The following is a 20,690-nucleotide window of genomic DNA, read 5'->3' on the forward strand; positions in this document are numbered from 1 at the left end:
AGAATTCTACAAAATAAGGTGGAACGAAGACTTCAACAAAGCGGCTACGATACTAAATTCACGTACTCGGATGAACACTCCAAGGAAACACTGCACAACCGTAACAACGTCACTCGAGACTTAGAGAGAAAAATAACGTTCAGGTTTTATCTTTCCGATCTTTACGCGTAGGACAATTGTATATTGAGAACTGACTTATTCTTTGATAGCTTATTATATTTTTGTTTTTACTCGGATTGGCGAATAAATAGGATAATGGGCGAGTTAGTTCCAATTTCTTAATTATGAGAGAAAAGAGCACAACAAATAAGAAAAATAGGTAGAAGAAATAAGGCGAGTATTTACACTTTTTTGATTTGAAGAAAAATTTATGATCAATATTTTTTGTGACAATATATTTCCACTTTTTGATTAAAAGAGAATTTCTTGCCAGAAAATATATTTTGCAACTTAATTTCGAAGTCTCTTATCGATTTTGTTTATGTTGCAATTATTTTTTGGTGCATATACATCATATGTGGATAATAAGTCTTATAGTCAAATTAGCTGTACTTATCTATCTCTCTTTTTAAAACGTCACTAATTTGAACAACTAGAATTAATAGCAAGTGAAGCAAATTAAGTTAAAGCTACTCTAGGTAGAAATAAAGTGTAGTATTGTTAAAAAGTCACATGTGAGGGACTCTGGCGAGGAAAGTCTTGGTATTTAAGAGGTCCAGGCGACCCATCTCTCTTTCCTGGGAACCCCTTTCGTGTGCCGTTTACTTTACGAACTGTACTATTTGTTTGGTAAAAGCATAAATAATGGATAATTAGCACCAGACCCAAGTAGAAGAGTGAAATGGAACAGAAACCATAGTTATAAACTTCATATAAGTAAATACGTAGAAGATAGTGGAGTGAGCGATTTAGTTTGGATTTAATAGGAGCATGACAAGATAATGGGTGAGACAGTCCCGAGTTAGAAAGAATAAATACTTTATTCAATTCTCATTTTAGTAGAAGAACGAAGATGAGAGGATGAAAGGAAGAGAAATACAAAGTATAGGCGAGCTAAATTAAAGAAGGCAAAGAATAGTTAGTTTCCATTAAATATGATTGCATATGATTAAGGACTCGTTTATTTATGATACTGATTACTTTGGAAGTTTGGAAGAATTTTTATATTTCAGATAAATCAAGGTTGGGATACTAACAAGCCCGCCAAGGGCTAGATGAATGAAAGGAGAGAACTTGCCAATCAACACGCCATAATTAAACGAGCATGGAAGCAACAGTCTCGCCATGGAAAACATAAAGATGAAACGCGGAATTATATTCTAAAATAACTTTTTCGACCTTTGAGATTTGGTTTGCAGGTTTTTTTAATAAGAAGACTGTCGAGAGGACGCCCAAACTGGGTCAACCTTTTATAGGCTCTGCACTCGGCGTCCCGACAGAAAGAAGATTATCGAGAGGACGCCCAAACTGGGTCAACCTTTTATAGGCTCTGCACTCGGCGTCCCGACAGAAAGAAGATTATCGAGAGGACGCCCAAACTGGGTCAACCTTTTATAGGCTCTGCACTCGGTGTCCCGATAAAAAGAAGACTGTCGAGAGGACGCCCAAACTGGGTCAACCTTTTATAGGCTCTGCACTCGGCGTCCCGATAAAATGAAGACTGTCGAGAGGACGCCCAAACTGGGTCAACCTTTTATAGGCTCTGAACTCGGCGTCCCGGTAAAAAACTCATAGTCATAAAGACATTTATGATTTAAAGTCGTCTGCAATTCGTTTAAAATAAAAAACGGACGCCAAAGACCTCATAAGCTTTAAAAGCACCACGCCTTGTACCAAGACTTGTGCTTGGGGGCTGTGGACCGCCGTAATATTCTTCAAAGCTTAGAAACCCTCGGAAAGGTCTTAAACGCCCTTCGTAAGGACCTAAAAGGTTTTCCAAAAGGGTTATTGGGTTTAGGCGCGCCCTCCTGAACCTTCAGAACTTGCCTGAAAGTATTATAAAGAAATTCTTAAGCTTTAAAAGCACCACGCCTTGTACCAAGACTTGTGCTTGGGGGCTGTGGACCGTCATAATATTCCTAAGGACCTGAAAGACCTTCAAAAGGGCTTTTAGACCTCTCAAGAAGGCCTTAACACCCTTAAAAGAAGCCATGGGCCTCGGGCGCGCATTATCCGCGGCGCCGCCTCAATAAATCTCTAGAATCTTCTAGAAATCGCCTATAAATACATAAATACCCCTATTACTTGGAGGCTAAGCAACAAAAACCCAAGCCCATAGAAGGCTATAAATACCACCCTTGAGAACAGTCTCAAGTATCCAATAATCAGTCTAAAACCCTAATATACTATTCTTAACCCTATAATCCCTTATTGTACTTTTTCTGCAAGTACAATAATTTACTTGTTTCTTTTGAGCAATTCATTTATCGTTATTTACACCGATTTCGATTGGGTTCAACTGGGTTGAATTCAATTACTTTTTTACTTTCTTTTATTTATCACGTTCTTCAATCGTAACAATTCTATCACAAATTCATGACAACAAAATTTCATAACAAACCTAAACTAATTGTAACGATTATACAACAATTCATCTAATCCTAAAAATTCTACCATAATTTCATAACAATTCTACAATTCTAACAATCTAAACAATTCTAACCTAAACATAACAATTCAAACAACCTAAACTATCATAACATCATAAAATCAATAAACCTCTATAATCGCAATTTAACCAAAAAAAACTAACAAATCAATCACAAAATAGCAATGCAATAGGATTCAAAAAACTTACTTGATTTTGTGCTTGAAATTGGCTTGGATAGACTTATGCTTTGTGAAATTCGAAGTAAAAAACGTAACAATGGAGTTTTGGAAACTCCCATACTATTTATATATTACGAACATAACTGCAGTTAACCGCCATACAACAAACATTTTTTTTTTTTTTTAGGGAAATACAACAAACATGTTAAACTCGTGATTGTTTAAAAAAAAAAAATGTTAAACTCGTGATAATATTATAAAAAAAAAATATTAAACGCAAGGGCAATTTGGTCAAAAAAACAAATTAGTAGCTTCTTCTCTACTGTAAACCCTTCCTGTTTTCCTTTCCCTTCTCTGTTCTGTTTTCCCGATAAACACAAACACAGTTTCTCATAAACCCTTCTTCCGCATTGAATCTTCAATTCATCAATCATTCTAATCAAATTCTTCTTCAAAAATCCTTATCAATGTTCTTCCATAAGCTTTTCTCCCGTGTTCCAGTTACCATTTCCGGAACCTCGATTCTCTCAGCTCCGCGAATCCCTCAACAACACTTCCACAACTTCTCCAATCAATTACATTCCCTCATCATTCCTCATTCTACCAACAAGGTTCATTTCTACATTTGCTCATAAATTTTTATTTTTTTGCATTTTTTTCGTGCTGTAGGATTTACCTAGGGCTATAGGTTTTTTTTTTTTTTTTTACAAGTTTAGAAATTTATGATTAGAAATGAAAAGAGTGTTGGGGTGGCACATATCGTAGAAAAGACGGTGGAAATTAGACTTACATTGTTTAGGCATGTAGAGAGAAGACAGACCTGTAGATTATGTAGTAAGGAGAGAGAGTAGATGATACCAAGGATAGTCAAATCGTTAGAGGCAGAGGAAGACCTAGAAAAAATATAAGAGAAAGATCTAGAGATTAATGAGTTGGATAATATGGTGTATTTGATCAATGTATTGGACCACACTTAGTGCGATAAACCTTAGTTTGTTTGTTATTGTTGTAAGTTTTAAAATTTAGGGTTATGGTTGCTTCTATTTTGGATATTCAATTATTCATATTGTTCAAAGTTGTATTCTAGATTAGCTAACCTAATTATTTCTTTATCACCTTTTTTTCCGGGTTTTAAACTGTTTTGCAATTCCGTTTGAATTCTGATGTTTAGAAGGAATGAAAAAAACTATCTGAATGTCATTTTAGGGTTTAGAAAAGCAGCTGAATAATCTCTCATTGGTCCTTTTGCTGCTGTTGGTTTTGATTGTCCATTAAGCAAGTTTTTTTTTTTCCTTCTTTTTTTTTCTTTCCGACAAGTAAAAGAATTTTATTAATAATAATAATGGCGTCCGGTGCAGTATGAATGTAGACACACTCCACCCACCTTCTACGAAAGGTTGTAAAGGGTCTACGTTATCATGTGCTAGACACCCAGACAATCAAAAGTTACTAAGGCGAAGTCCACAAGACTCTATTCGATACAATATTCTTTTGACAAAATTCCTATAATACACCCTGAAGTACACCTGTAATACACCACTTAGATGAGATAAATTGCTTCAGGTGATATGAATTAGACTGCCTGCACCTTACAGTAATTGTTGCACCAAGCCCTTTACACAATAACCACAACTACATAATGTCTACCCTTATTGACTACACGAGTATATATGATTTAAATTAAGTGGATTCTAAAAGATCAATCAATATGTATTTCATTTGCTCCTTCTTTTGCTCAACTGCATCTTCTCGTCTGTGGTAGAAGCCAACATTTAAAGCTCCATTCCAGTAGTAAATGAACTCCAAACAATTAGCATTTCCTGCACAAGCCACTTGAGTCTGATTTCTGAAACCAACCAGTAAGCATTTTATTTGAGCAATTATGCAGGCTGGAAAATAGTCCTCGGCAGCTTATCCATTGTTGCCATTGCAATTACAAAGTACAACCTCCCTAGAAAAAAGATAGCTTGTTTTATCCTACTTTCGCCAAGTCATCTGCAACACTACTCGCCTCGCGGTTACCATGTAATAAGGAAACCTTCAATACTATTTGCCAAGTCACTCATCCTTCCATGTTTGGTCCTACTTTCGCCAAGTCACTTAATCAATATTATTCCGATCTGGCCGAAACACAGCTTGCACAGACTGCATAGTTTGCAGCAGTAGCACCCACATACATCAAGCACTAGACCAAAGCTAATATAGCCTCATCCTTGCTAAAAACCACACCTAACCGAACACACCAATCTTGGATACACTAAGGAATTCTCATATAGGCCAAATAAAAGCATAGCAACACATCAAACACAGGACATCCACTCCCACTTCATCATCAAAACTTTGACTTCAGGGGCACTTCCAAAACTCCACAGTTCCATTTTCTGGCCAACACACTAACTTAGAATACACACCAAACTCATTTTCCAAAACAAAGTAAATAATGAGCTCATCAAGCTCCAACTACATCTCTTTAGCGAACTCCATACATGTATGCAACACAAATGCCACTCCAAATATACACATGCTCCTTAATAGCCACACACCGTAATCAATCCTTCCCAGCAAATAACAACATACATCAACATCCTCTCTAAACCTTGAATTTACTTCATTTCACTAATCCTTTTATTTTCTTTAATACTATCTATTGCAATTTGCAACAGACCGTAATTTCCAATGCTCCCATTGAGCACTCCTAAATGTGCCAATGCTATTGCATCTACTACCGAAAATAAATCGAATTTCCATTGAAAGTTGGTCCTTCTTTTGCTAGCTCATCTGCTATGGAATTTCTTTCCACCAGTATGCTCGCGGCTGAGGCAGAAGAATCATACCGGTCTGGACACAACAGTACCCATGTACTCCGACTTATCCCAACAGGCCATATAGAAAAACACTGTAGTTGAGCTTTCATCTTACGATGACTGATTTCCTCCATCCCCCCATTTTCATGTACTATTTTAGGGTTGTGTTTAATGTTTATTACTTTTCGAGGGATAGACAGCTTCTAGGGACTTTATATATATGAAGTTGTGATAATATGGAGATTATTTATAGGACTATTACTACTATTCTATACTTTTAGACCAAGTATCTTAAAATTCTCTATTCAGTAAATTATTGATAATGCATTCTAAAATTCTCATTTAGTTCCATATATGCTTTTTAATATTCCAGCTATTTCCAGTTCAAGTCAATTTCTTATGTCCATCTATAAATTCATCAACTTCAAAATTTGGATTTTCTTCATCAGCCTCAGTTGAAACAGAAGGGAAAGAAGGGAATAATGTGCATAATGGCAATTTCACAAGTGCTGACCCTGCAAAAACAAGTGAAGAAGCAGAGGAAATTGATCAGCCTGGACAAGCCAAGTCTGCAGATCAAACAGAAGAATCAGGTTCTATTTCAGCAGATTCACATTCTCAAACTGTCAAAAGGAGGAGGAGGAGTATTAAACGAACTGCTTTTTCTGATTCAGATTCAGATAGTGAATCGGATCTATCCAGGGATGATTTGATTAAGCTTGTAGCTGAGAAGGAAGAACTTTTGAAACTAAAGAAAAAAGAGATTGAGAAAATGCAAGATAAAGTTCTCCGTACTTACGCTGAAATGGAGAATGTCATGGACAGGACTAGACGTGAAGCAGAGAATTCAAGGAAATTCGCTATACAGGTCAAAATTTGAACATTTTTGTCCCAAATAACTTACTCATAATTTTTTTGCTGATTTATTTAAATGTGCTGTAGAATTTCGCAAAGAGTTTACTTGATGTTGCGGATAATTTGGGAAGAGCTTCATCAGTTGTAAAAGAAAGTTTTTCCAAAATTGATACGTCAAGTGACTCCTCCGCTGAAGCGGTGAAACTCCTGAAGACACTTCTGGAAGGTGTTGAAATGACTGAGAAACAACTTTCAGAGGTAGAGTGTTATATATGTATAAATATATGATCATCGTAGCCATTCTATCATATAGTCTTTATTTTACTCGTTATGCGGTTAAGGTGTTCGTTCACATTCTGCTTTCAGCTATTGCTACAATGTTTCTCATTTATGGTTTTGTTTGGTCACCGAGAGGGATCGACGATTCATTGCATGATTTTGGGGATAAGGGTTGTTGGGAACAGAGTTTTGATTTTGAAGCTCAATTCATGGTTGGTTGGGCGCTGTGGGATTATACTCATTTTTTTTCTTTTTCAAAAGCCAATTTCATTTTAAAACTTACAAACATATTGGAGATCTTTGCTGTCAATGTGGAAATGCGGCGCGGCGCGGGAGCGGGGCGCTATTTCGGTGGTGGGGCCACTAATAAATTTAATACTAAATACATTCAAAAAGAAATACTAAAATACCTTAAACATTACTCAAAATTTCATTAAGTATTCATAATATGAAATAAAAGGGATAGCAAAATCAAAAATCGCTAATACCAATTATATACAACTAGTACAAGTTATTGTTTTACTATTGATGGGTCCGCTTTGACCGCTTTCCACTTATGACACACGCCGACGCGGTAGTCCTGATTTTTCCACTACGCTTCGCTATAGCAGCCGGCGTGGCCGCTTTTGACAACAGAGTTGGAGATGATCTTCTTATTCTGATTTTTTTAACTATCTCCTATTGATGTTTTGAAAAAACTGGATGCTTTTTTGTTCTGAATTGCAGTGGAAAGGTTGTAAATATGATGATATGCTTACATTTGAAGTTTGATTGGTTAGATGGGTTCTGTGTGGAATTTGTGTAAGGACCTTCGCATCTTCCTGTGCTGTCATATCAACAATATGTTTCAAAGTTATAATCTTATGAAATTATTTCAAAATATATCATCATCACATCATGTGCTTAAAAATGAAACTCTGGGGACAATATATTGCTTCAGGCTATTGTTTTGAAGGTAATGCTTATATTTACAGGCACTTAAAAAGTTTGGTGTAGAAAAATTTGACCCTACAAATGAGCCCTTTGATCCACATAGGCATAACGCAGTCTTCAAAGTTCCTGACGGTTCCAAGCCCCCAGGCACTGTTGCAGCTGTGCTGAAGGTAATTTAGATCATTGCTTGTGGAAGGACATGTTCTTTTTCCTTCCAATTTTAAAACTTGTTTCAATCAATAAAATCTTGATGTGCTATTTTGGTCTATGTTGCATGAACATTCCAAAACTTATGGGCATCTGTCATGTTCATATTCAATATAACATTTTTATTCATACTTCTACCTTTTTCACATTGTAGCTATACTTTTATCGTTTAGGAAATTCATCACCCATCACCTCCCTTTAAAATAGTCTTGCAATCTTGACACCCAAAAAACCACAGCAAAGGATATCATACTTTGATCCTCTTAGTGCAGTTTATTTTGTTAATGGCTTGATGCCCTTTCGATTTGCAATGTGACAAGTTAGACAAGCTCTTGGTTTTATTATCTCAATCAATCATGCAGATACTTCCCACTTATGGTGGTCTATTAAAGATCCTTTGGATCAGAGGTTTTGTTTCATTGAATGTTGGAACAAACTTGTCCTTATTCACGATTTTGTTCGATAGGTTTATTTAGGAGATTGAAAACATGAATAAAAATCTATCCAACTGTTATGTTTGCAGGCAGGATATTTGCTTCATGATCGTGTTATTCGGCCAGCGGAAGTTGGTGTAACCCAAGCAAAAGAAAATGGCAATTCAGCTGAATGATGGTAAAGATAATATAGCTGATAAGGATTCGTATGATTAAGAGATTCCTGAGGGGCATCTTATTGGATATCATGCAACGTTTCCTTCAAAGTGCATCAGAAGCATTGCAATCTTCCTTACTTGCTACCTTAATTGCATGTGAATTTCAATTCATCGTTGACTGTAATGGTATCAGAATTTTGATTCATCATTGATTGTAAATTTGCATTTCTATCATAAAAGGGTTGTTTGGCAAGACAAATAAGTTAGCTTATGACTTGTAGTTTATAAACTCATGACTAAAAAATACATGTTTGGTAGCGGGCATTTCATCATTTTTCACCAGCTTAGAGTTTTTTTTGTTAAAATACTTAAAGTGTTGTTTGAGTTTATAGCTTATCATTTCTTCCGTTGATTTTATCCTTGTTATTTTAGCGAAGAACTTTACAACTTATAATTTAAAAAGAAATAGGTATGTTATAATTGTGAATAATTGTACCACTTTAGATGGTTATGGAGTTGGTACTGGTGGTTAACAAATGCCTACTTATCACAATATTTCACACTATTTTAGCTGCACGTTTAAAATTTAGTAAGTGACGGGTTTGAAAATAATAAACACTTAAGTTATATTTCTATGTCTTGTTTTAACAAAAATGAGCAAAGCTGTGTTTCTGTAGTGTTTGGTTGGGTGGTGAAATTGTGTTTTTCCATGTCTAAAATCATGTTACCGCATAAGCTATCTCTTGAAAGATTGTGTAAAAATCATTCTCTCCGAATTAATGTTTGCAAGCATGATATACATGTTCAATTAGGAAAGATATTATTATAAAGCAAATATTTAAACTATTTTTATAAAGTTTAGCAAATGTCTTACTACTTTCCACTTAATTAAACGTTGAGCTATTACTACTTTCCACTTAATTAAACGTTGAGCTAGAATATTAATGTTGGATTAAACATTGAAAATGACATAATTAAGAACAAAATCTGTCTGCAAATTCCACAATTGAACAAGAATTGAGAAAGAATGTTGATTATATTAAAAGATGTTTCTAAGACACATTTGAATGGATGAATGGATAAAATATGTTTCTTGAAAATAGACCCAAAATAGTTAAACATTGAGAAATCCAAAATGCAAGGGAAAACAACTCATTCTCATTTCTCACTAATAGAAAAAGAAAGAAGAAAATAATACTAAAAGGTATTGAATATTGAAATAAGAGAAAGTTTTGTATGGTCACAAGAAAATAATAATTCAAAAATATGTTTTCTAACAGTAATTAAATGATGTATATTTTATAAGTGTGTGACCAAATACTCTTTAGTTACTACTTTCTTAAATTAGGAAAATTAGAACTGATGTTTGGGTTGACATCAACAAATAAAAAAAAGGAAATGTTAACGAGTGTTCTTATGACACACTTTAAATACTTTAGATAGTAAATTTTTATGGAAATTTGTACATTCAATGCATCGAAAATTGAAGCATTATACTTTTTCAATGAATAATTTCTTAATTTAGAATCCTAAAAAAGTGCCTTAGAACACTCGTTAACAAGACCAATAAAAAAATTACTAAAATCAAAGACAATTTATTCTGCATGAGTTGTCAAATGTGTAAGTTTATTTATAGGGAATGCATAAAAAAAAATGTAGCTTTGGGAATATGTATTGTAGTTAAAGTTACTAAATATCAAATCTGTTTCAAAAAGACAAAGTTGCATTGGGAATATGTTTTGCATTGGGAGCATGCAGTGGGAGTACTACTCTTTTAATTGTCGTTTTAAAGTTAATTACACATATCAATAAAACTAATAAATTTATTATTTTTTATATATTTATTTGCCTTTTACCTTTTAACACTTAATTTGAATCGTTTGATTAACCCAAATTTAACTTGTGTAAAACAAGTCATGATCAGAGCATACGTACCGTATGATTGAATTCTAAATTATCATGGTTCTCTTCCCCTTAATAATCAAAAGGTTAACAAAAAATAGATTATACAAAAACATCGATATTTCAAAAAGGAAAGGAGGAGTGTTCAAAGAAAAACATAAAATGAGGGAACATTGAAGAAGAAAAATAATACTAAAACTTGGACTTAGTTGAGGTAATCAATTTCATTTTTTCAAATTTTTTATTATTGATAAAATGTTATAAATTATCTTTATTTTTTGGTCAAAAAGTAAATTACTTTTAGGAAAATTAAACACTTCTCACGTCATGATTATTCTATATAAACTGTTATCTAGTGTTGCAGTTGTCATAAGTTAACAATCGTTCATCCTATTCCCACATATTAAGAATTGATTGTTAATTTGAGAAAATACTAAGGTTTGTGATCATGGCAACTAGATACTTAGGCTTTGCAACAGTTGTGCTTACTGCAAGCATTTTAGTGATAGGAATTTATGCTCAAGTTGAATGTGGTGGTAATATTCCTAGCATTATATCTCAATGTAAACGTTTCGTCGAAAAGGATGGGCCAAAGATTCCACCATCGAAACCTTGTTGTGCAGCATTGAAAGGTGCTAATGTTCCATGTTACTGCAAATATGTGACTCCTAGTATTGAGAGTATAATCAGCATAGACAAAGCTTTGTACGTAGCCAAAACTTGCCAATTGCAAAATATTCCTACAGACAAGTGTGGAAGTAAGTTAGCTTTCTATTTTCTTTTCTTTATGCCCTTATGATTTATTTATTAATCCTAAAAAATATTTAATTTCATTTTTTAGGAAAAAAATATTCCTATGCACAATTCTAATATTGCAAAGTATAAATGTGACTATTTTTTTCCAGGTTATGTTATTCATCATCCTGCACCTTCAATGGCGTGATGACAACATTGAGCGCATGCAAATTATTGACATCCATTTATGTATATGGATAAAATAAAATAAACCCAACATGCGCCTTTTTAATTATATTTTTTATGTCTTCCCTTCCTTGTATTTGTATTAGCATGAGTTTAATGACATGATCATACTGTTATTAATTTAAAAAAGTTACAAGGTTATATTTAGTAATCACATTAATTTGTATTTTTTCATACACAAGAGTCATGAATCGAATCTCTGATTGCATGTTAGTGGAGTCAAATCTCCAATTAATTGTTAGTATGTGAGACAATATGTTAATCTAAGATAAAATATTAACATGAAAATTAATTTGAGGAACAAGAAGAGATGAAAAAGGGATATCCATGACGGCAATATTTTTATGAGTTTTTTAATGCATCGAATGAAAAAAGATAACCATTTGAGTTGGTTTAGTGATGTTGGAGTGTGATCATTTTTAAGATTTCATATTTGATTCTTCTCGATGTCAATTTGGATGGACTAATTTAACTTATTAAAAAAATTAAATAAAAGAAGATGGAAAATGAAGTAGAGTGGAAGATAAGGGTAACCGAAATGGTCTATTTACCATTGTTAGCTCATTCACATGTTTCACTGAAAATTATTATCGTACACGTCAAAAATTAAGGAACTCATTTTATGTTATTAAATGAAGCCGGATGAAAGGAAGGGTAGCAAAAAATGTCCATTTATCATTGTCAGTTTTCATTGAAAATTATCGTAGTACACGTCAAGCATCTTCATTGATATGAATTTAAGGAACTCACTTATGTTTTTTAATGTTTCATGCATACCAGCTCAATTTTATAATACTAATCTAATTTTTACTTCAATGAAAGGTTTCATCCAAAGTTCCTTAACCCACATATATCATTTTTCTCTCTTCCATATTTCATGTTCACACTCCCATTTTAACACTTTTTAAATGCATAAAATCAATACTTTAATTTATCATTTTAAAATTCCTTGAATAAGCAATTTGACTAAATCTAATTCTATAGGATAATCCTTTATATCTAATCCTAGCAAACATGTTTACCCTAATTGCCAAACCCTAATCTTAATTTTTTGGCTCCAAATCATTCTGGCCGTTAGATAAATCTATGTTGATCTCTACACAATCCATCTATTTCCAATAAACATTTTCTTTCAATTTTAAATCATAAGTGCATTGGTAACGTACGCTTCATACCAATATATTCTCCTCCACTTTCCCACGGCAGACTTCTCAACTTCTTCTGTAGGTTTCCCATGTATTGCTACTATTTTCAAACAAAAAACTGATATAATTTTTTTAGGCTTCCTTTTCTAAAAAAAATTCTCTTTTCTTCTTTGTGTCCCAACCTTTCTCTTTCGTATGATCTTCTCCATAACTCTTTCTTATGGAGCTTTTTCACCCTTCCCATCTGTTACATCCATTCATTTTTCTCCTTCTTCCACTTTGATTCGAAAATCATAAACGCCATGTCCTTCTGATTCCTCTCTCCTCCGCGCCAACCACCTCCCCTCCACTGCCCGCCGCTTCTCCAAACAAGAACTCCGATAAAGCTCTCTTCTATGGTATTGACAATCACCTCCGCAACGCTACTTCTCCGCCTCCGTTCTCCGGCATCGACGCTTCCATCGTCGTCTCCGTCCGTCCTGCATCGGAAGGATTATCTTCTACTTTCACAGCCACGGAGAATGGTTCCACTTGGATTGCTATCGGTGGTCAACTCTCCAGCTACGACTGGAATCTAATCCATTCCGTAACCGTCCGTTCACATCTCGATGAAATCAATTCAATTTGCAGAGTCTGGCCAGAGAGTGCCGCCGCTGGAACTGAATCTGTTTCTGTTGCTGGTAATTATTTTAAATTACACAGAGAAAAATGTTTTGTTTATGATTTGTTTCTTTATTGAAACTCATTTGAATCTATGCTCATTTGGTGCTTTGCATTCAAACTGTTTGATTATATGCTCATTGATTATGTGCTTAAAGTGAACATGTGATAGATGCAAACTTAAAGTAAAGGAAATCTTGAAAAAATTGACGGTCTCTAATATGATTTATTTACATTCTTTAAATTAAAAATATATACATTATGCTGTCAATTGTTATTATCCGAAGTTAAACAAAACCAATTGTTCTTTGTATGTGATTTGTGTTGATTAATGAATGACATGGGTATTTACAGCTGAGACAAATACATAACAGGGGAAGGTGACAGTTTCGGGGAATGTGGATCAGTTTCTTATATGGCAGTGTTTGTGAATCAATTTTTTTTTCTTACTTTTGCCTCCACCACCTGCTTGATATAATCCTTTGATGAACTTTAACCTATAATTTGATTTTTCTATCAAATATTTGAAACTCATTTCTAGAGTAATATGGAAATAGTCTTTGGAGGTATTTTAGATACAGTTAATTCATGTTTTTGAAATTTCTAACCAGGATTGTTTTCTTTCTGTCATGTGGTGGTCGTATATACATTTGTTATTATACACTATCCTAAATTACTCTATCCACTAATGCTGCTAATTTGGTTTGTGCAGTTAAAGAGTTGTTTTGGTTTTGACACATTTTTCACTACGAATGTTCGTAGATTTGGTGACGGAGGCATTTTCATTGGGAATTTAAGGAGACCAATTGATGAAGTCATTCCAAAGTTGGAGAAGAAACTCTCTGATGCAGCAGGTAGAGATCTCAAATTCATGGCAGAGAGTACCTGTTTGGTAATGCCATCTTTTTGTTCTTCTATGAACCACATGCCTTAATCATGTGGTATGAGATCAACTAAATAGTTAATTTTTCTTTGATTTTTGACATTGTGAAATTATTTGTTATTGCTTTATGGTGTTGTTTGACTCCAGTGAAAGTGATTATGAGAATAATAATCTACGTTTTCTTAACTATTTTTGCCAATTTTTACCTTAATGAAAACCTGCAATTTTGATCAGGCATTTTGAGAACTTTAGAAATCTATCAATTTGCCAAAAAAATCATTGATTTGAGTAGTTGATCATCAGGTTTATTTCAATGATGGTTGTAGGTATTGCAGTGACAATATAGTTTCGCATGGTTCTCATCTCACACTTCGATTTTGATTTTTCTTTCACAAATAAAGGTAATTGTTGGGTTTTGTTTGTTTGTCAATTTAGGAATTTTTCGTACTGGGATTTTGCAAACAGAAGTAATTTTTCTTTTTTCCTGTGAAGGTTTAGTGGCAAAGTAACTTTTAACAATTAAAATGTAAAGATTGGTGCAACGCATATGCAACTTTATGAATGTATGATGTGCACGCATTGAAGGTACAAAAATACCCCAACAGGGAAGAGCTTTTTTAATATGCTACACATAGATTCTCATGTTTAGATATGTATATCTTCATTCATTTTTTTTCTTGACCTTAACCCTCCTTTTCTACTTGAAGTTTTTGATTGAGTTTATGTCTTTCAAAACTATTTTGGAATCCACAGCTGAAAAAGATTAAACTTATGGGACTTACATTTTAAGATTTGAAGTACGATTTTTTCAGAGCAGGAATAATTAAGGGTCACGCTCATATAGGGTGATTTGATTACTGTATATATTTTGATTGCTTGGGTTGTTGTATTAATACTCATTGTGTCATTGTGTTGTTATCATTACAGATTCAAGTTGCATGTCCAGGTGATGGACAATACAGGATCAACAAGTATTATCCTTTTTGACTGTAACATTGCAAATTATGTGGGAAGGAGTGTTCAAGACCTAATTGATGCTCAGGGGCAGGTGATATAACTAAACATGTTTGATATAATCCTTTGATGAACTTTAACCTATAATTTGATTTTTCTATCAAATATTTGAAACTCATTTCTAGAGTAATATGGAAATAGTCTTTGGAGGTATTTTAAACAAATTTGATCCTGTATTAACCTTGCCATTTCGTGGTATGATTTTTGAGCTCTGATGATTATCTGCTTACACTACAGGCCAACAATTCTCTTGGTTGCCCCAAAGAATTGGGGCTGTTGGTTGGTAAACAGATGTTGTTTAAAGTTGAGATCACTGATTGGAATTTGGTACACAATTGGCGAAATCATGGTGTCAAGAGGACTTCGGATGATGCTGATCTGATCAAAAGGTTTATTGAGAAACATAATATTAAGGAGGTAATTTTTTATAGGACTTTATCATTAAGGTGGTAATTTTTTATAGGACTTTATTACGTAAATTAAATTAGATCATTCACTTTAAGAATAAAAAGTTCAAAATGTATTGTTTTCAGATTGCTGAAGAGGATGATTCTTGCAATAACAATGTTCCGCTAACACAAATTGGTGAAGCGCGATTGGAGGTATAAACGGTTCAGATTGCACTTTTTAAATGTTTTTAAAATATTCTAAACCATAGGAAATTAAACTAATAATGCAATATTTTCTCCATTTACAGAGCCGCCTTATTGAGTTTGGTGATTCAACCAAAACTGGGAATGATCTGGTGGATAACGAGCAAACACCTGGTAGCAAATCTGGAGGGAAAAGGTTTGCTGATGCAGAGGATTCTGCTATACTTGGCACCGAAGAGATTGGAGATAGATCAATTAACAAGCTGCAGAAGATGATATGTGTCAAGGTTGAGAAACTGAACTAATGGGGAGGATGAAGTCCATAATTTTAAATTTCTGTTTTGTCTGATACCAGATTCTGTGTTGGTTCTGGATCAATATGTTACGTTTATTTGCTTTAGACTATTTCCCATTTTGGTGTAATGTTTTTTGAACCTTAGGCCCTACTGCCTTTTGTTTGTTGCCCGTTTATATTTCTGTCAACTGTTTTGTCTGAATCAATCTAAATATTTCCTCCTATTGATGTTTCAACTGTTTGAGGTTTTACATTTATCAGTCTAAGTGTTTTACATATGCAATGTGTTTATTCTGACTGTTTTTGTAAGCCTATTAGCTTAAACACGTGATATTATTACAAAGCTATCTGCGCAGATGTTTCCGAATTTCATCTTTTACTATATGCGCATGATATTTGAGATGAATTTTGACAATTTGTTAATACTTTTTAGCAAATTGTTATGTTTGGTTACTTTTCAAGCATACTTTGACCCGTCAGTTTGTGAATGGTCATCTCCAATGCTCACAAATATTCATTTTGATAAATGGAACCTTGCATTTTGAAAAATATTAATTAGTTTATCTAAGTCCTGATTTTTTTTAGAGTTTATCACCTTATATTATAAGTATTTCATATTTTATATAGTCATTTATATGACAATTATAAATTGATGAACATTTGACAACACGTTAAAAATCATTTTATTCCTAAATTTAATTATTCTACGTAAGTATAAAACTGTTAGGGACTATATACTTAATATTATCATATAGTGGTTAGGTAAAAAAAAATTTGATCACAGTACGATAACTTACAACTTCAGATTAATATATGTTAAATATACTTTGATTACCGTCACATGATAAACTATAGTTGGGGAAGCGTTAAGGACCTCCATGGATTGTAGAGGCTAAGCATGTAAACTACAAGCTGTATATGACTGTGTCTAATTAAGTTGTAAATGGATAGTTAATGCAAATTAGACTGCTTAAATGCAACATGACACATGTTTGGCGTTTTTAAATTTCTTGCTGAGTTATTGTGTTTCATCAAGCGAATTTATTTAAAAGCAATGTATCCAATACTGCCGCATCTTGATCGTACTTTATCAAACTCTACGTTAACATAATCGTGTTCTATCATAAAAAAACAACCACTGTCATTTATATATCATCAAGTTACATTTTTAACTATATATGACCCGTGCGGCAGCACGGGTAGACGATCTAGTGATATATATAGTGAAAAAATCCTAACAAAATTATCACAAACAAGAGGAGAAGATAAGTTGTTAAAAGCCCCTACTAACCATTCACGCTAGCATGTGTTGAATACATACAATGGAAACCACTTCGTGACCGGTTGGGGATAAAATCCCTCGCGACAACAAACATTATTCATTAAGAAAAAGTCGAGTTAAAGATTGGTATTGAATCCCGGACATTAAATTCCCTATGCAATATGATACACAAATACCAATAATATATATACTACCTCCGTTCCTAATTATACGATCCTTTTGAAAAAATAACGAGAATTAAGATAGTGGATATTTGTATTAAATATGTTTGTAATTACAATTGTTTTTACAAATTTATCCTTCAAGAGAGAGAGTTGGTTTATATTTTCAACATGTTATTTATTGCTGATTGAAGAAAAAGATGAATAATAAATAAGGGCATGTATGTAAAGAAATAATTAATGTAGTTGGAAATAGCAAAGAGGTCTTATAAAAAAGGACAAAAAAAATTCTCAAAAGGGTCTTATAATATAGGCAAAATTACACTTTTAGTCCCTTAACTTAATTTCAGGTAACAGTTTGGTCCTTTATCTTTTTTTTCATTTCAATTTGGTCCTTTTTGTCCATTTTTATATACATTTTCAAGCTTCAAATCTAATATTCTTATGCAAACATAGACGAGGATCATAGATTTGAAGATTGAAAGACCATAAGAAAATAAAATCATGAATTTTAAGCTTAAAAATTCATATGAAAATGGACAAAAAGGACCAAATTGAAATGAAAAAAAGATAAAGGACCAAACTGTTGCTTGAAATTAAGTTTAGGGACTAAAAGTGTAATTTTGCTTATAATATAATACTTCATCCTTATTTTATTAGTATATTTTACTTTGAGAAAAAAAATAGTGACAAATTCAATGTCATTTTACAATACCAATAAAATATTGTTCTTAATTCATACGATGTGTTCGTCTGAATGCTAGTAGTATAATGACTCTCGCTGTAGCTTAGTGGTGAGATGTTGACCGTGATTTCATGTACGCAAGTTCTAAGTTTCTTTTTGCATAGTTTTATTTTAGTTTTTCACTTTAATAAAACTGATAAAAATTAGGAAAGGAGTCGAAGCTGTATTTTCTTTAGTTAGGAATGAGTGCAAGCTATATGTTGTAACCAAAAGTATGAGAGGAAACAAACTTATAATCTAAAAAAGAGGTAAAACGGGACATGAAAAAAACAAAAGACAAAAACATGTTAAAGAACAAGTGATATAAGGTTACGTAAACACTTATGATTAACGAAATCTTGTTTTCAAAAGAGTTATTATACCTTCTAAAGAAAAAGAATTCGACAATTCGTATTTTAATATACATATAGGCATATATTATCTCCTTTTACACTACCTCATTGTGTGTGTATATATAGAAATACATTATCTCTTTCTTTAACTTCTATAACAAAAATAATTCATATTAGCCAATAAAGATGGATCAACCCTTTGTAAAGATTTTACCATATTTAAGTACTACAATATGTTAGCTGTTTAAGGTTGCGAATTTTTTATGAATTTCATGATTTTGGGATTAACTAATTTGAGTTTTTGTTTAAATAAAAACTTCATATGCATTTGCAGCACGTCTCCTGCGGAATAAAATACTCATTTAGTAAAATATTGTTTTGATTTGAATTGCAATTTATACAATTTTTCATGTCATAATTTTTCTATATAAAGTGTTGTAGGTGTTATAACATTCATTACATGTGAGCATTAATACTAAGATTTGATCAAGATGGCAACTAGATGCTTAAGCTTTGTAACATTAGTTATTACTACAAGCATCTTAGTGTTAGGAATTTCTGGTCAATTTGAATGTGGTGGTGACTTGAATGGAATTGTATATCATTGTAAACCTTTTGTGAAAAAGGAAGGGCCATATGTTCCACCATCAAAGGAATGTTGTACAGCATTGAATGGAGCTAATGCCTTATGTTACTGCCAATATGTCACTCCTAAACTTGAGCGTAATATCAGCATTGAAAAAGCTTTGAATATCGCTGGATATTGCAATTGCCAAGATATTCCTACGGACAAGTGTGGAAGTAAGTTCAATTATTTTTAAAGAGCTTAATTAGCGGCCAAATTTATACATACTAATTAATCGCTCTTAAATTCTTTCAGGTTATACTATTCCTCATCCTCCTTCTCTAAAGGCTTGATGCAAAAAATTGGGGGCGCATGGAACTTATATATATGAATAAAATAAAACATGTGTCTTTATAATTACTTATTCATGTATTTTTATGAGTTCAATGATGTAATCTCAGTGCTACATAATTGCTTTGAGGAATAATATATAAAATATATTAAAAAGAATATCATGAGCAGAAGAGTATTAATAACGGTAACTTATCTTTCGAACCAATAAAAAAAAATCAGCATTAGCATATGTTAAATTTAATTGATAAATGATTATAAGTTAACTCATTAGCATATCTTTAGAACACTACGACAACATTTGATTCATGTAGCTGACATCATTTAGTGAGATAAAATTTAGTTGATGTTGTAACACAGTATGATTTTCAATCCAAAAAAAGATTAATTTATTTGTTTTACGAGCAGACACATATATATTTGTACTAATACCGTCTAGTATAAATGTGATTCTTTCATCTGTCAAAAAAAAAAAAGTGATTCTTTCAGGTTATAATCCTCCTCCTGCTTCTCCGAAGACTTTATGCAAAAAGCCAAAAACTTAGGTTGGGTGCATGCAACGTACTGTTTATCAAAACTTATTGATCTTAAGTGATCAGAAGAATAACTCACCTAGTGTGGTGAGTTTTAGGAGTCGTTTTGAAGACAAACAATTTTAAGTTGTTACTGATAGTTAAGTGTATTTAGTAGTAATTTAAATTGTTAAGTTAGTTGTATTAGCATACTGAGACGTTGTGTAGTTTAACTGGTTTGAGTTGAGGGTTAAAAAGTTGGAGGTTGAAGATTCAAGTCTTGGTAAAGAGAGAAAAAACTAATATAATAATTAACATATTTACCATTAAAAAAACAGTCATATGCTAGCATACTGATAGTTGGAAATGAGATTATTATTGAACTTTAGTAGTTGATTATCCTGATAGAGATATTACTACTATTTAGCATACTGTGGGGACAATGTGGCCTACTTGAGGTATTTACATGAGAAATTTAAATAGTACTCCTATATACTCCATGTTTTAAACTAGAATGATTCTTTATCTTGAACCCTAGGATAAATGAATTGCATGAAGTTTCAATGAAGGGCTGAAGTTAATGTTATGTTTAAAAAACTTGAGACTTTTAATGTATAGTGTGTGAAAAATATGTATGAGGGCCAAAGTTATGATACTTTAGTTAATTAAGTTATTTTCTGTCGTAAGACCTAAATGTAATTCTGGAATGTCAACTAGAGCCTAAGAAACCCACTATATAGAGTGTTTCTTGTCCATCGACGGTTAAAAGTTGTTAAGTTTCCAAATTAAATGGATTGGTTTTGGTTGGAACATGATGATGACATGATGTA

The 20,690-nt window shown here is 32.9% G+C and overlaps 4 protein-coding genes across 11 annotated transcripts; all 4 read left to right on the forward strand.

The window, feature by feature from the left end:
- The first annotated feature begins 3,090 nt into the window (after positions 1 to 3,090).
- Positions 3,091 to 8,778, forward strand: LOC11433051 (grpE protein homolog 2, mitochondrial). Its single transcript, XM_024783210.2, has 5 exons — positions 3,091 to 3,380; positions 5,947 to 6,441; positions 6,516 to 6,686; positions 7,682 to 7,810; positions 8,371 to 8,778. Exons 1-5 carry the CDS (start codon positions 3,237 to 3,239, stop codon positions 8,455 to 8,457), a joined length of 1,026 nt encoding a protein of 341 aa, XP_024638978.1. The 5' UTR covers positions 3,091 to 3,236; the 3' UTR covers positions 8,458 to 8,778.
- Positions 8,779 to 10,704: 1,926 nt separating this feature from the next.
- Positions 10,705 to 11,478, forward strand: LOC11433558 (putative lipid-transfer protein DIR1). Its single transcript, XM_003617588.4, has 2 exons — positions 10,705 to 11,099; positions 11,247 to 11,478. The coding sequence occupies exons 1-2, from the start codon at positions 10,790 to 10,792 to the stop codon at positions 11,282 to 11,284; spliced, it is 348 nt and encodes a 115-aa protein (XP_003617636.3). The 5' UTR covers positions 10,705 to 10,789; the 3' UTR covers positions 11,285 to 11,478.
- A 1,006-nt stretch (positions 11,479 to 12,484) lies between these two features.
- On the forward strand, positions 12,485 to 16,172 carry LOC11436105 (uncharacterized). 8 transcript variants are annotated; one of them, XM_024784652.2, is made up of 8 exons: positions 12,485 to 13,147; positions 13,840 to 13,981; positions 14,337 to 14,411; positions 14,503 to 14,855; positions 14,938 to 15,058; positions 15,262 to 15,441; positions 15,558 to 15,626; positions 15,722 to 16,172. In XM_024784652.2, the coding sequence occupies exons 5-8, from the start codon at positions 14,960 to 14,962 to the stop codon at positions 15,920 to 15,922; spliced, it is 549 nt and encodes a 182-aa protein (XP_024640420.1). In that variant the 5' UTR covers positions 12,485 to 13,147; positions 13,840 to 13,981; positions 14,337 to 14,411; positions 14,503 to 14,855; positions 14,938 to 14,959; the 3' UTR covers positions 15,923 to 16,172. The 8 variants fall into 8 exon arrangements, with proteins under 8 accessions (XP_024640420.1, XP_039690428.1, XP_024640425.1 ...); XM_039834494.1 differs by having other exon boundaries at positions 12,486 to 13,147; positions 14,503 to 14,595; positions 15,262 to 15,438; XM_039834491.1 differs by having other exon boundaries at positions 12,487 to 13,147; positions 13,840 to 14,019; positions 14,503 to 14,595.
- Positions 16,173 to 18,875: 2,703 nt separating this feature from the next.
- On the forward strand, positions 18,876 to 19,484 carry LOC11436106 (uncharacterized). Its single transcript, XM_003617590.4, has 2 exons — positions 18,876 to 19,233; positions 19,313 to 19,484. The coding sequence occupies exons 1-2, from the start codon at positions 18,924 to 18,926 to the stop codon at positions 19,348 to 19,350; spliced, it is 348 nt and encodes a 115-aa protein (XP_003617638.1). The 5' UTR covers positions 18,876 to 18,923; the 3' UTR covers positions 19,351 to 19,484.
- The last annotated feature ends 1,206 nt before the right edge of the window (positions 19,485 to 20,690 follow it).

This window comes from Medicago truncatula, chromosome 5 (genome assembly GCF_003473485.1).
Source record: "Medicago truncatula cultivar Jemalong A17 chromosome 5, MtrunA17r5.0-ANR, whole genome shotgun sequence".
Classification (NCBI taxonomy): domain Eukaryota; kingdom Viridiplantae; phylum Streptophyta; class Magnoliopsida; order Fabales; family Fabaceae; genus Medicago; species Medicago truncatula.

Excerpts from the sequence above, each read along its gene's own strand:
- LOC11433051 (XM_024783210.2), top strand. The coding sequence starts at position 3,237 with ATGTTCTTCCATAAGCTTTTCTCCCGTGTTCCAGTTACCATTTCCGGA. Across the intron at positions 6,687-7,681 it reads CTGAGAAACAACTTTCAGAG|GCACTTAAAAAGTTTGGTGT; the intron begins GTAGAGTGTTAT and ends TTATATTTACAG. Across the intron at positions 7,811-8,370 it reads CTGTTGCAGCTGTGCTGAAG|GCAGGATATTTGCTTCATGA; the intron begins GTAATTTAGATC and ends TTATGTTTGCAG.
- LOC11433558 (XM_003617588.4), top strand. The coding sequence starts at position 10,790 with ATGGCAACTAGATACTTAGGCTTTGCAACAGTTGTGCTTACTGCAAGC. Across the intron at positions 11,100-11,246 it reads TCCTACAGACAAGTGTGGAA|GTTATGTTATTCATCATCCT; the intron begins GTAAGTTAGCTT and ends ATTTTTTTCCAG.
- LOC11436105 (XM_024784652.2), top strand. The coding sequence starts at position 14,960 with ATGGACAATACAGGATCAACAAGTATTATCCTTTTTGACTGTAACATT. Across the intron at positions 15,059-15,261 it reads TAATTGATGCTCAGGGGCAG|GCCAACAATTCTCTTGGTTG; the intron begins GTGATATAACTA and ends CTTACACTACAG. Across the intron at positions 15,442-15,557 it reads AGAAACATAATATTAAGGAG|ATTGCTGAAGAGGATGATTC; the intron begins GTAATTTTTTAT and ends TATTGTTTTCAG.
- LOC11436106 (XM_003617590.4), top strand. The coding sequence starts at position 18,924 with ATGGCAACTAGATGCTTAAGCTTTGTAACATTAGTTATTACTACAAGC. Across the intron at positions 19,234-19,312 it reads TCCTACGGACAAGTGTGGAA|GTTATACTATTCCTCATCCT; the intron begins GTAAGTTCAATT and ends AAATTCTTTCAG.